General features: G+C 46.0%; 1 protein-coding gene across 2 annotated transcripts in view; it reads right to left on the bottom strand.

Annotated features, from left to right (window-relative positions):
• The window catches only part of npnta (nephronectin a), a 103,960-nt gene extending 91,097 nt beyond the window's left edge, over positions 1–12,863 (bottom strand). For both annotated transcript variants that reach the window (XM_072462331.1, XM_072462332.1), the window contains exon 1: positions 12,639–12,863. In XM_072462331.1, the coding sequence (XP_072318432.1) occupies positions 12,639–12,709 (71 nt within the window). In that variant the 5' untranslated portion in view covers positions 12,710–12,863. The remainder of the gene's footprint in view (positions 1–12,638) is intronic.
• Between the last annotated feature and the right edge of the window lie 806 nt (positions 12,864–13,669).

Below are 13,669 nucleotides of genomic sequence, written 5' to 3'. Positions count from 1 at the left end.
AGCATTCACGCATTTAAAAGAAAAAGGCGATATAATACATTTAGAGAGGGTCAACATTTCACTTTTTGAGGGAATAGTTCAATTACACTATAACAGTTGGTAGTAATAGTAATTTAATTTTGTATTTGTTTCTCATCATTTTTATATATATTTTTCGTCAAAATGAGTTTGCAGTGAGTGAAATACATTTAATAGGACGACAAGTGGTGACACACAAACTACATCCAACATGTAAAAAGATGAAAACACAAAACATAACAACATGAGTGAATAAACCAATCGTCTCTGGTGACACACTTCTCTCAACTACAACACTGAACGAAAGAATCATTAAATCTGCAGAATTTAGCCCAAAGTTAGCAATAACAACTCCTTTTTTCCCTCAACACGTTTGGAATGTGTTGCTAATACAGTTGGTGTGTTCCAACTGTGCACCTTGCCACCCTCCACGGTCTGTCCGGCGAGGCACACAGACACACACAGACACACACAGACACACACAGACACACACAGACACACACACACACACACACACACAGACACAGACACAGACACAGACACAGACACAGACACACACACAGACACACACACAGACACACACAGACACAGACACACACACACACAGACACACACACAGACACACACAAACACACACAGACACACACACACACACAGACACACACACACACACAGACACACACAGACACACACACAGACACACACACAGACACACACAGACACACACACAGACACACATAGACACACACACAGACACACACAGACACACACACACACACACAGACACACACACACACACACAGACACACACACACACACACACAGACACACACACACACACACAGACACACACATGCACGTCTGTAATCCTGCCAGCCCGTTATTCATGCTGTAAAACCGTGTCGTGGGCTTTCAAATACTACGGGGAGTTTATATGATCTGGAACAGAATTGTACTTCTTTGGTCAATTACAGGTTCAAACGCAACAAGAGGTGCAGTAACTCAAGGCTCCAACTTTGATTCATCTTGTTGTAAATGTAAATCCATCCATCCATCCATCTTCTGCCGCTTTATCCGGGGCCGGGTCGCGGGGGCAGCAGTCTGAGCAGGGACTCCCAGACTTCCTTCTCCCCAGACACTTCCTCTAACTCCTCCGGGGGGATCCCGAGGCGTTCCCAGGCCAGCCGAGAGACATAGTCTCTCCAGCGTGTCCTGGGTCTTCCCCGGGGCCTCTTCCCGGTGGGACATGCCTGAAACACCTCCCGAGGGAGGCGCCCAGGAGGCATCCGGAACAGATGCCCGAGCCACCTCAGCTGGCTCCTCTCGACGTGGAGGAGCAGCGGCTCTACTCCGAGCTCCCCCCGTTTGGCCGAGCTCCTCACCTTATCTCTAAGGGAGCGCCCAGCCACCCGGCGGAGGAAACTCATTTCGACCGCTTGTATCCGCGATCTTGTTCTTTCGGTCACTACCCAAAGCTCATGACCATAGGTGAGGGTAGGAACGTAGACCGACCGGTAAATAGAGAGCTTTGCCTTTCGGCTCAGCTCCCTCTTTACCACAACGGTCCGATGCAGCGACTGCATCACTGCAGCCGCTGCACCGATCCGCCTGTCGATCTCACGCTCCATCCTTCCCTCACTCGTGAACAAGACCCCGAGATACTTGAACTCCTCCACTTGGGGCAAGGACACCCCACCCACCTGGAGAGGGCAAGCCACCTTTTTCCGGTCGAGAACCATGGCCTCGGATTTGGAGGTGCTGATTCTCATCCCAGCCGCTTCACACTCGGCTGCAAACCGTCCCAGTGCATGTTGCAGGTCCGGGTTTGATGGAGCCATCAGGACAACATCGTCTGCAAACAGCAGAGATGAGATCCTGTGGTCCCCAAACCGGACACCCTCCGACCCCTGACTGCGCCTAGAAATTCTGTCCATAAAAATTATGAACAGAACCGGTGACACAGGGCAGCCCTGGCGGAGTCCAACATGCACTGGGAACAGGTCTGACTTACTGCCGGCAATGCGAACACAGCTCCTGCTCCGGTCATACAGGGACCGGACAGCCCTGAGCAAAGGGCCCCGGACCCCGTACTCCCGGAGCACCCCCCAAAGGACACCCCGAGGGACACGGTCAAAAGCCTTCTCCAGATCCACAAAGCACATGTGGACTGGTTGGGCAAACTCCCATGAACCCTCGAGCACCCGATGGAGGGTATAGAGCTGGTCCAGTGTTCCACGACCGGGACGAAAACCACTCTGCTCCTCCTGAATCCGAGGTTCGACTATCGGTCGGATTCTCCTCTCCAGTACCTTGGAATAGACCTTACCCGGGAGGCTGAGGAGTGTGATCCCTCTGTAGTTGGAACACACCCTCCGGTCCCCCTTCTTGAACAGAGGGACCACCACCCCGGTCTGCCAGTCCAGAGGCACGGTCCCCGAACGCCACGCGATGTTGCAGAGACGTGTCAACCAAGACAGTCCTACAACATCCAGATACTTTAGGTACTCAGGGCGGATCTCATCCACCCCCGGAGCCCTGCCACCGAGGAGTTTGCGGACAACCTCAGTGACTTCAGCTTGGGTGATGGATGAGCCAGCCTCCGAGTCCCCGGTCTCTACTTCCTCTTCAGAAGACGTGACTGAGGGATTAAGGAGATCCTCAAAGTATTCCTTCCACCGTCCGACGACATCCCCAGTCGAGGTCAGCAGGCCTCCACCCGCACCGTAAACGGTGTTTGTGAGACACTGCTTCCCCTTCCTGAGGCGCCGGACGGTTTGCCAGAATTTCTTTGGTGCCGACCGATAGTCCTCCTCCATGGCCTCCCCGAACTCCTCCCAGGCCCGGGTTTTTGCCTCTGCGACAGCACGAGCCGCGGCTCGCTTGGCCTGCCGATACCCGTCGATGACCTCCGGAGACCTACAAGCCAGAGTGGCCTGATAGGCCTCCTTCTTTAGTCTGACGGCATCCCTTACTTCCGGTGTCCACCACCGGGTTCGGGGGTTGCCGCCACGACAGGCACCGGAGACCTTGCGACCACAGCTCCGAGCAGCCGCATCAACAATGGAGGCGGAGAACATGGTCCACTCGGACTCAATGTCCCCAGCCTCCCCCGGGACATGGGAGAAGCTCTCCCGGAGGTGCGAGTTGAATACCCTACTGACAGAGGGCTCCACTAGACGTTCCCAACAGACCCTCACAATGCGCTTGGGTCTGCCAAGTCTGTCCGGCTTCCTCCTCCGCCAGCGGATCCAACTCACCACCAGGTGGTGATCGGTTGACAACTCTGCCCCTCTCTTCACCCGAGTGTCCAAGACACGCGGCCGGAGGTCTGATGACACGACAACTAAGTCGATCATTGACCTCCGGCCTAGGGTGTCCTGGTGCCACGTGCACTGATGGACACCCTTGTGCTTGAACATGGTGTTCGTTATGGACAATCCGTGGCTAGCACAGAAGTCCAATAACTGAACACCGCTCGGGTTCAGATCGGGGAAGCCGTTCTTCCCGATCACCCCTCTCCAGGTGTCACTGTCATTGCCCACGTGGGCGTTGAAGTCCCCCAGTAGAACAACGGAGTCCCCGGTCGGTGCACTGTCCAGTACCCCTCCCAAGGACTCCAAGAAGGCCGGGTACTCTGCACTGCTGTTCGGCCCGTAGGCCGCCACAACAGTGAGAGACCTGTCCCCCACCCGAAGGCGGAGGGACGCGACCCTCTCGTTCACCGGGGTAAACTCCAACACGTGGCGGCTGAGCTGAGGGGCTATCAGCAAGCCCACACCAGCCCGCCGCCTCTCCCCGCGGGCAACACCAGAGAAGTGGAGCGTCCAGCCCCTCTCGAGGAGATGGGTTCCAGAGCCCAAACTGTGCGTGGAGGTGAGGCCGACTATATCTAGTCGGTATCGCTCAACCTCCCGCACAAGCTCAGGCTCTTTCCCCCCCAGCGAGGTGACATTCCATGTCCCCAGAGTTAGTCTCTGTGTCCGGAGATCTGGTCGCCGAGGCCCCTGCCGTCGACTGCCGCCCAGATCTCTCTGCACCGGCCCCCTATGGATCCTCCTGCGGGTGGTGGGCCCACGGGAGGGCGGCCCCACGTCGCTCTTTCGGGCTGTGCCCGGCCGGGCCCCGTGGGGTAAGACCCGGCCACCAGGCGCTCGCCATGGAGCACCCATCCCAGGCCTGGCTCCAGGATGGGGCCCCGGTGACGCCGATCCGGGCGACGTGAACTGCCTTGATTGTGTCGTCGTCATAAGAGGCTTCTGAACCGATCTTTGTCTGACCCGTCACCTAGGACCTGTTTGCCTTGGGAGACCCTACCAGGGGCATGAAGCCCCCGACAACATAGCTCCCGGGATCATTCGGGCACTCAAACCCCTCCACCACGTTAAGGTGTCGGCTCAAGGAGGAGGTAAATGTAAATCATACAGAAAAACAATAAACGCAGTGGACCTGTGCCCGGGAACTGGTCATATGTGCGAAGATATAAAGCAACATGGACTTTTTCTACTACTTTCTACAACTTCTACTCATTTTTACTACTTTTCATAAATTGAAATGAGTAAATGTTCACAGTGTTTTTGTACTAAATGGATACAAAATAAAAATCCTGTCATTTATTTCCACACAAAATCATAACTGGGCATTTTTTGTTAGGGAAGCATGATTTTCAACCGATACAAAAACTGATGATTCCACTGTGTTTGTCGCTGATAAAAGAAAACTACAATTACATTTTAAAAGTTATTGATGTGTTGTTTGTTTCTGGGCTTACACGTGGACAAACCTGGCTTCAGCCCATGGATATTGCATATAAAACCATACAAATACTAATATTAACAAGTGTATCTATGTCAATATGAGGTTACAGCCACTCTATAGTTACTCCACATAGAGAAGATTTACCAAATGCTATAAAGTGGTGAAATATTATAGGCAGAATGAAGTGCAGGGCTCTCCTGAGAAGCCTCAAGTCCTGGTATATTGAATTAAATCTTCACCCGGTCCATAAAAACCCACTAGAACGTGAGCGCCATGCCGTGTCTTCGCCCCTTCACTAGTTCATTCATACACGCTCTCATTACCACAACACGAGCTCAAACACTGTGCATCGTGTCATTCCGTCAACACTACAAGCCATGCCAAATATACTTCAGGATTTTAGCACACGATGACAATTCTCTCGTCTCCAGACACGTCTCGTCCCCAGTGATGCTCGGCTGGCAGAATTAAATCCATGAGAGTGTAATACCTGTACTTATTACCCGCGGGGCGCCGAATAATGATCCCAAATTGCACTAAGCCTTAAAGGAAGTCAAGCAGGTAATTATTAGTAGACGTGCATGCAGCTTGACATCTTTCCTTTTAAAAAGAAAAATATTTAAAGTGATTTTACTTTAAGTGCAAATTTGGATAAGGAAATTATAATCTGCCCAAAGTGATTGGTGCGATTGTGACTCATACTTTTGCCTTTATCCTCCAATCTGGCAACGTGTTCTATTTTACATCTAAACATGATCTTTGGTCTTTCTCCACCTCCTGCTGGTCAAACTCTAACTGAGGAAAAAGTGAGGCACCAGTTATAATAAGATTGCATTTGTAAATTAGGCATTCGTGGCTTCTCATTTGAGGAAGATAAACCAATTAATTTTTTTCAGATTTTAGGATTGGCTGAAAGTAACAAGTTTAATAAAGCAATCGTATAAAATCTAGAGATATGTTGTTATATAAGCTTGTGCAGTGTTAATAAGAAAATTCCCAAACATATAAAGATTATTGACAAAAATGAACCTGATCTCTGATACGGTCAAACCCACAGTAATGGTTTCACTCAACTCCTCCAAAGAACCTTGAATCATGTCCGAGGGTGTTTGAGCTGATCTCCCAAAGAATGAAGATAAAGCCTGCAATAGATTGTGAAATGGTTTGGAAAAAAAAAAAAAGATAAAATGTGATAGTATAATCTAATGCTAACCCATATGTTATTACTAGCATAGGTTGTTAGACAGTATTACAAGTTGATGAACAGACATGATATTTTCCATCCCTTGTCCTGTATTGACTTTCACAAACACACTCTCATTCATACACCAGTGTACATGGACACTAGGGCCAGGGTAAAGGAAGTGTCTTGCCAGAGGACACAAAGGCAGGTGGTAAGATTACCTCTTGGATGGTGTAAAGCAGTGATACACAGAAGAACACAGAGAAACACAGCTAAACTGGTAGCAGCCAGAGTTATATGTTCAGCAGTCTTGATTCGAGACACATTATCAATCGAGGACGTCTTGAGCAGAAAGCAGTCGGGAAAAGAGGAAAACGTCGAGGCAAATACAACAAGCTGATTGGGCGAAGTGTCACAACAGCGAAGCGAGCAGATAAATCAAACTTTAGCTGAATCCAGTGGTGAAAACATGGCCGATGTCCTCCCCATCCTTAAAGGCACAAAGCGGTTCTCTCTTCTGTTCATTTTTTTTACTTTAATTTGTCTTATTCTGTGCTTTTTTCAAAAACAAAACAGCTTAATCCACATTCAGTCAAAAATTGGTCCATTCACTTTTTCTGGTGTTGCCCCGTTTCCATGTCCTCCGGTGCAAAGTAAGAACACAGCTCAAACATGCAGGATTTACACAAACATCTGCAAACACAACACAACACAACAAACTGCTCATCACTCACACATCACGCCGGCCTTGGACTACAGCGAGGGCCGTGGAGGAGGACAGGGCTCGTTCAGGGCCTACTGGTAATCTGCGCTGGAATCAATACTTAGGCATGAAAATCACATGTGGAATGGATTCTCCTCAAGACTCCGAGACAAATGGATTGACTTGCAGGGACTTGCTTTACTCAGCTGAAGCCTGCACGCTACTCGCCGCCGCCGCCGCCATCACATTAGCACGAAGCATGACATGAGGCGCGTTATTGACAAACATCCAGGCGAAAATGCCAGTCGAGACAGATAATGCGTGTTTAAAGCATTAAGTGGGAAAGCTTTGAATAAGGACGCGTTACAAATTGACAGCAGGCGAATGATGTAACAGAATGAAACACAAGGGTTTAATGGAGAATGTTGACAAGGTTTTGACGCCGTTCAGAAGTGCTTGCTGCCTTCATGGGGGAAAAATGGGTTGAAAAACGTGTATTAGAATAATATTTTTTGTATACGGCCATTTGAAATGTCAATAATGCATTGGTTTGAACATATTATACACATACAAAATTTCACATGTGGTTTGTCAAAGATGATTTAAAACTGTACGGCTTGATGTGTTTCATGACTTTTCATTCATTCAAAGCGTGTCATGTGACCCCTGGCCAGCAAAAAAAAAAAAAAAAGTTAAATAGTTGTAGAGCTGGCACCGGCAGTGACGCAAACTTAATCCGTATGATCTAAAATGGACATTAAATGGACACGGCTCTTATCAGAGGAAAACCTGTGGATTATTTATGCGGCAGACCTGAGCCACGAGAGGAAGAGGGTGAACCACGGGAGTGTTCATCAGTTCAGCTCTGGTTTAAGCGTAAAAGAAGAGCGTGTGCCCTTTCTCTATTATTAATCTGTTGTTTAGGCAGGAATATTAAGCATTTGTCTCGCTGTTGGCATTGTTCTTTCTGTACAAACAAAATGAGAACGTTTTAGCCAAGACGTGGCTGTTTTCAGACACGGCCTTGTGATTGGCCGATGGGCTCCGTGTGTGTCTGTAAACATCCTGCTGCACGGCAAAAAACAGCTTCATAATTCAAACATGTTTGAATGACTGCGACTGGAGTCCAGTCACGTCACGGTCCACATGTTGTGATTTGAACGTGAGTTCAGTCATAACTGGTCCACACGACGAGACTGAAGCTACTGGGACTTCAACTAGTGACGACAGAGAGAGACAGAGAGAGACAGAGAGTGACAGAGAGTGATAGAGAGAGACAGAAAGACAGAGAGAGACAGAGAGACAGAGAGTGATAGAGAGAGACAGAAAGACAGAGAGAGACAGAGAGACAGAGAGTGATAGAGAGAGACAGAAAGACAGAGAGAGACAGAGAGACAGAGAGAGACAGAGAGAGACAGAGAGAGACAGAGAGACAGAGAGTGATAGAGAGACAGAGAGTGATAGAGAGACAGAGAGTGATAGAGAGACAGAGAGTGATAGAGAGACAGAGAGTGATAGAGAGACAGAGAGTGATAGAGAGAGACAGAGAGACAGAGAGAGACAGAGAGAGACAGAGAGTGACTGAGAGTGATAGAGAGACAGAGAGTGATAGAGAGACAGAGAGTGATAGAGAGAGACAGAGAGACAGAGAGAGACAGAGAGAGACAGAGAGTGACTGAGAGTGACAGAGAGACAGAGAGAGACAGAGAGTGACAGAGAGAGACAGGGAGAGACAGAGAGTGATAGAGAGACAGAGAGTGATAGAGAGAGACAGAGAGACAGAGAGAGACAGAGAGAGACAGAGTAATAGAGAGACAGAGAGTGCTAGAGAGAGACAGAGAGAGACAGAGAGAGACAGAGAGAGACAGAGAGTGACTGAGAGTGATAGAGAGACAGAGAGTGATAGAGAGACAGAGAGTGATAGAGAGAGACAGAGAGTGACAGAGAGAGACAGAGAGTGACAGAGAGAGACAGAGACAGAGATGACAGAGAGAGACAGAGAGTGATAGAGAGAGACAGAGAGAGACAGAGAGTGATAGAGAGAGACAGAGAGAGACAGAGAGTGAAATCTGGTTAAAAGTCATGTAACGTGTCCTCCGCTCTCCTTGTTCATATAGGGAGTGTCTACAGAGCCTGAAACTGCTGGGCTATTTGACCGCACCGCAGTTCTGTAGCCACGGCCGTTCATAAAACCATATTCATATTTATATTAGACTATATATTATAATTAGATGCATATCCTGTAAAACCAACACATTTGAAGATGATGAAATCTGGATTTGTTTCTCTGGAGAATGATCTTGAATACACCTGTGTTAAATAGCCATGTCTTTAGCACTAACGTTCTTCCAAACCACTTCAAATAAGAAAACAACAAATATGTGGCACCAAACTTGATACAGAAGTGTGTTGTGTCATTCAGAAATATACAGATAGCACATTGGATATGTATGGGCCTGTCAAATATTTAGTGTAGTACATGGAAGTGGAGAGCTGGTTCAGTTGTTCTATGTAATTACAAAATAAACAAACATACATAGCAACCGGTCTAAATTGTTTAACGGTTCCAGAAAAAGGAAATAGTTATGACGGAAACAGATCACGGTACCTCCTGATTTAGGCTATTTTCAACACAGAACAGTGCAACAGCCTACATAGTTTTTGTATATGTAGGTTATCTCTATAGTTAAGTAGTCAAAGTAAAAGCAAGTACATCGCGTCTCTCCACGTACTCTTGTAATCCGTGTGTGTTCGCTTTTCATCCAAATCCTCCCATCACAGTTTAAAGTCTGTAAGACACTGTCTCCTGAGCTTCCCATCAACTCCGGGCAACGTTTTCCCTCCGTCCCGAAATCAGATGTGACAACAGCAACACAAACTGGCAGCCGTCCACGTCCCGGATCACAATTATGACTGCAGGGGTCTGGTATGTGACTCATATTTCCAAGTCTTATATTCCGCTCCTTATCAACGCCGGTGCTATTGCTTTGTTTGCCGTATGGATTAGCCATCCAGGGTTTTTCGCGATGAGAAAATAAAACGATCATTTCGATTTCGCCTGGATGGATAAGCCTGTTAGCACGGCTTTCTAAAGTGCCGTGAGTGAGCCAGGCCGAGGTAATGAATGGGTTTTTAGCTCGGGTCCCAGGGGATACTCTCTCGATGAATTAATATTGAAGGGCGCGCGCACGCTCTGGCTCGGGCTAGTTTATGGCGATAAAAATTGGCATATTATGACCGTGGTGACAGGGCCCTCCATCAGCGGGGATGTTAATAATGTACAATGTGCTGCTGCTGTATGTGAGAGGAAATGAGAATACACAAAGCCAACGTGTGAATTAAAGGAACTCGTGAAGCCTGCTATCTGTATTAATGTAATGTTATCAGGAGCACAAAAAAAGGGAGTTAAATTGGTCTTCTATAGTGTGTGAAAGGGAAAAGGGAACGCTGAACACATTAGAGAAATGATTGGATTACGGGTAAATGTGCACGCCGAATAATGATGGGAATAATAATGGGAGGAATATCGAGAAAAGGGTTTGACTGGAAGAAATAGCATCGGAATAATGGAGCATAGAGTGTTCGAAACTTTTCTTAGGGCTGCACAAGTTTTTGAAAATAGAAGAAATGAAATAAATAAAAATATGAAATAAACAGATAAAATAAATGAAATAAATACAATAAATGAAATAAATGAATACAATAAAATAAAAAATAAATAAAAAAATAAAAAAATTAAAAAATGTAAAAATAAAAATAATAAAAAAATAAAAAAATAATAAAAGAAATAAATAAATAAATAAATAAAAGAAATAAAAGAAATAAAATAAAATTCAATACAATGCAGTACAATTTAAATTTTCCTGTATGTATTGTGATTGCAATTAGACTTTGGATATATCTTTAAAAGAGTCTGCACAGGTAATCTGTGGGAGCTGGAATCGTTAACCCAACCTGCGGGCCAGTGGCTCTAACCGCACCATCAAGGACGTTTATATCGAGAGCAGACTTTGAACCGTCGTCCTTCAGATCGGAAGACGAGTTCTCTACCAACCGAGCTGCTGTCGCCACATCTGCACCACCGTGTCCTGAGTTCGATTCTGGGTCTGAAATGAGTGTCTCCCAATAACAATAGTCAGACAGTAGTCAATAGTCAATCCAACAGAAATATGTAGAAACATGTCTTCAAAATTATTAGCAGAGGTTTCCCAAAAGTGCAGAAATATCTCTTGGAAGTTTAAAACATCACTTTTTTCATTTAAATCAGCTGTTTTTCTAGTATTTTTGACTAAAACTATACACGATATTTCCCATTTTCAAAACAACATTCACAGTATTATCTAAATTTTGACACATATACATTTCCAACCAATAATCAGCCACTAGTTGAATTTAGAGAACGAGTTGGCCACTGTCCAGGATGTACCCCGCCTAAGGCCCGAAGTCACTGGGATAGGCTCCAGTCACCCGCGACCCCGAAAGGGAACATGCGGTAGAAAATGGATGGATAGTTGAATTTACAGAGAAAAGAAGCCTTTTAAAACATCACATTGCCCCAAGAGTGACAGCAAATTAATTCCGTAAATCTTCCATATCCAAACTTGCTTTTGAGCAGCAGAGACAGCAGAGGAAACTAAATATGCATTCTTACAGCAACAAGTTGGTGGCCGTATGAACAGGAGTTTTTTGAAATATACAAACATCCCATCTCCGGCGCGATTATGCCCAATAATCTTCAAAGTTCACACTCGATTGAAAAGTCTGACCGTGACGAGACCGTGCTTAAGGTTTTGGCTGCCTCACAGAGATACAGGGAACACAGCAGCCGAGTAACGTGTTCTTAACCATTTATAATCAGTGTCCGAATGTGTGCGTTCGTTAGGGCAGTGCAAACAAATGCAATCCCTCGTGGACCATTTTGTGAGTAATGAATAAGAAGCAGATAGTGATTTTCTGCGCGTGTCTGACCTCTCCACGCCGACACAGGCTTTAATCTGATCTGGGAAACCTTTGAGGCCAGTGTAAACATGGCTTATTGATCAGCGCTATCAGCCACTTTAAGATTCAAATTAAAGACACACTGCCTTTAATGGGTCGTATGGATTCCGTACCTTCAGGGTTTCATTTGTGTAATACCTCAATTCTTGTTTTCTTTTGTTTTTGTGTGTTAGGCTAGAAGTTATGCCATGTTTAGGGTTATTACAATGTATTTTGTGTTCATATATGGGGATAATACAAAATCAAGACTATAAAAGAAAAGGGAATAAGAATGGAACTTTAAAAAAAATCAAAAATCCAGCAATTCCTGGTAACACATGCTGACACTGGTACAGTACTGTGCATTTACAACACTTGGCACTGGAATCTAGTCTTGGCACTCAGATCTCAATGAAACAGATTAAATATAATTACCCAGACCTGTCATGTGACATACGGTATATCAGGTCAGATTAAATCTAAATGACTTCTGGGTTTCTTCTCCATGAGAGAAAGATAGCTGAGATGAGTATCTGAGGCACCTGCATATCTGTGGTAGTCTCAAGTCTTGTGTCTGTGCATACTTCACAGATTCATGTTTGAACATGAGGCACCGGGCAATGTGCTGTCACATCACTTTAGAACAACAAGCCGCATCTGCCCGGGCTTAAGCTGCTCTGGAATCACTCACGGCAACACTTGGACAACAAGAACACAGTGATTTAACTCAAGTTGAGATGTGAAAAGAATAAGTGGATTATATGGAGAGCGTGTGCCCTCGTAACGCACTGGAGCACAAGAAAAGCACCGGGTTTCACTTGGATTAGGACAAGTCTAAGCTTCACTTTTTAGAACAAAGCCAAAGATGAATAATAATAATAATAATAATAATAATAATAATAATAATAATAATAATAATAATAATAATAATAATAATAATAATAATAATAATAACGGTATTGGAGAGTCTGGACATGAACATGCCCAAAGCATCCTTCTTACCTGCCGTCAAAGTCTGCACTTGCCCCGAAGAAGCAGCTGCACAACAACATTAACTTTATCCATAATTCCATGATGTGGAGAGTCTGCGTTTGGGTTCAAATGTGAAATAGATTTCCAAAGAAGCGGTTGAAGGTGAGCACAAAGCACAAAGGCGCGCCTCGCTCCTGAGCGCGCGGTCCAGAGGAGCAGAAGCCCGTCCGCCGCCGCCGCGCCGCTGCGCCGCTGCGCCGCGTGGACCGTGGTGACCCCGGAGTGGAGCGGGACGCACTACGCGCTCTGCCGGACCCGGAGCACAGCTCAGCCTCAGAGACTCAACACTCGCACAAGTTGCGCCGGAGCGTGTGGATGAAAGGACAGCTCCCACCGCAGTCAGAGCGGGACTCCTGCTCGACTCCGGAGAACGCGCCGCTGCTGGACTTCACCATGACGTCAGGATCGAGCACAGCTCGCGCGCTTCGGGATTGGCTGAGCGGGCAGACGCAGCTGTTTTGGAAATGCGTTAATTAATCGTGAACCCTGCTGAGGCACGCGGCCACCGGCCACCCAGGTAGAGCCGCGCGCGGACGCGGAGCGGCTTATTTATGAGACAAAATATGTCCTCATCTCAAACCAAGAAACTACAGATGAATCAATGAGAATGTAGTATGTGCTGGACAATAATTAGGGCTGCAATGATGAATGACTATGACTAATAATAAAACATAAAACTGTAGTCGTATTTTTAGAATCGTAATGTTGTCTGAACTATACATACTTTAAAACACATGAAAGAAAAAAAAATATATATATATATATATATATATATATATATAACTAAAATAGCGTCATTATTAAATGAACAAATATGTCATGTAAGTCATCATGTCTCTAAATTCACACGTGCACAAACACCATCAGCAAAATAGTTTCATGGGATTAAAGCCAAAACTAAACCAGGACTAGACAAGGACTAAGGACATTCACACTTTATTTCGTGCTAAATTCAGATTATTTTAGTCCTGTTGCTGACTTGGTTTGGTCTCGTTCAAGTC

Source organism: Eucyclogobius newberryi, unplaced genomic scaffold (genome assembly GCF_026437365.1).
Source record: "Eucyclogobius newberryi isolate DKJ021-1_F unplaced genomic scaffold, fEucNew1.0.hap1 SCAF_4, whole genome shotgun sequence".
NCBI classification, from domain to species: Eukaryota; Metazoa; Chordata; class Actinopteri; order Gobiiformes; family Gobiidae; genus Eucyclogobius; species Eucyclogobius newberryi.
The sequence above is the reverse complement of the archived record's forward strand: the minus strand, read 5'-3'. Positions and strand labels throughout refer to the sequence as shown.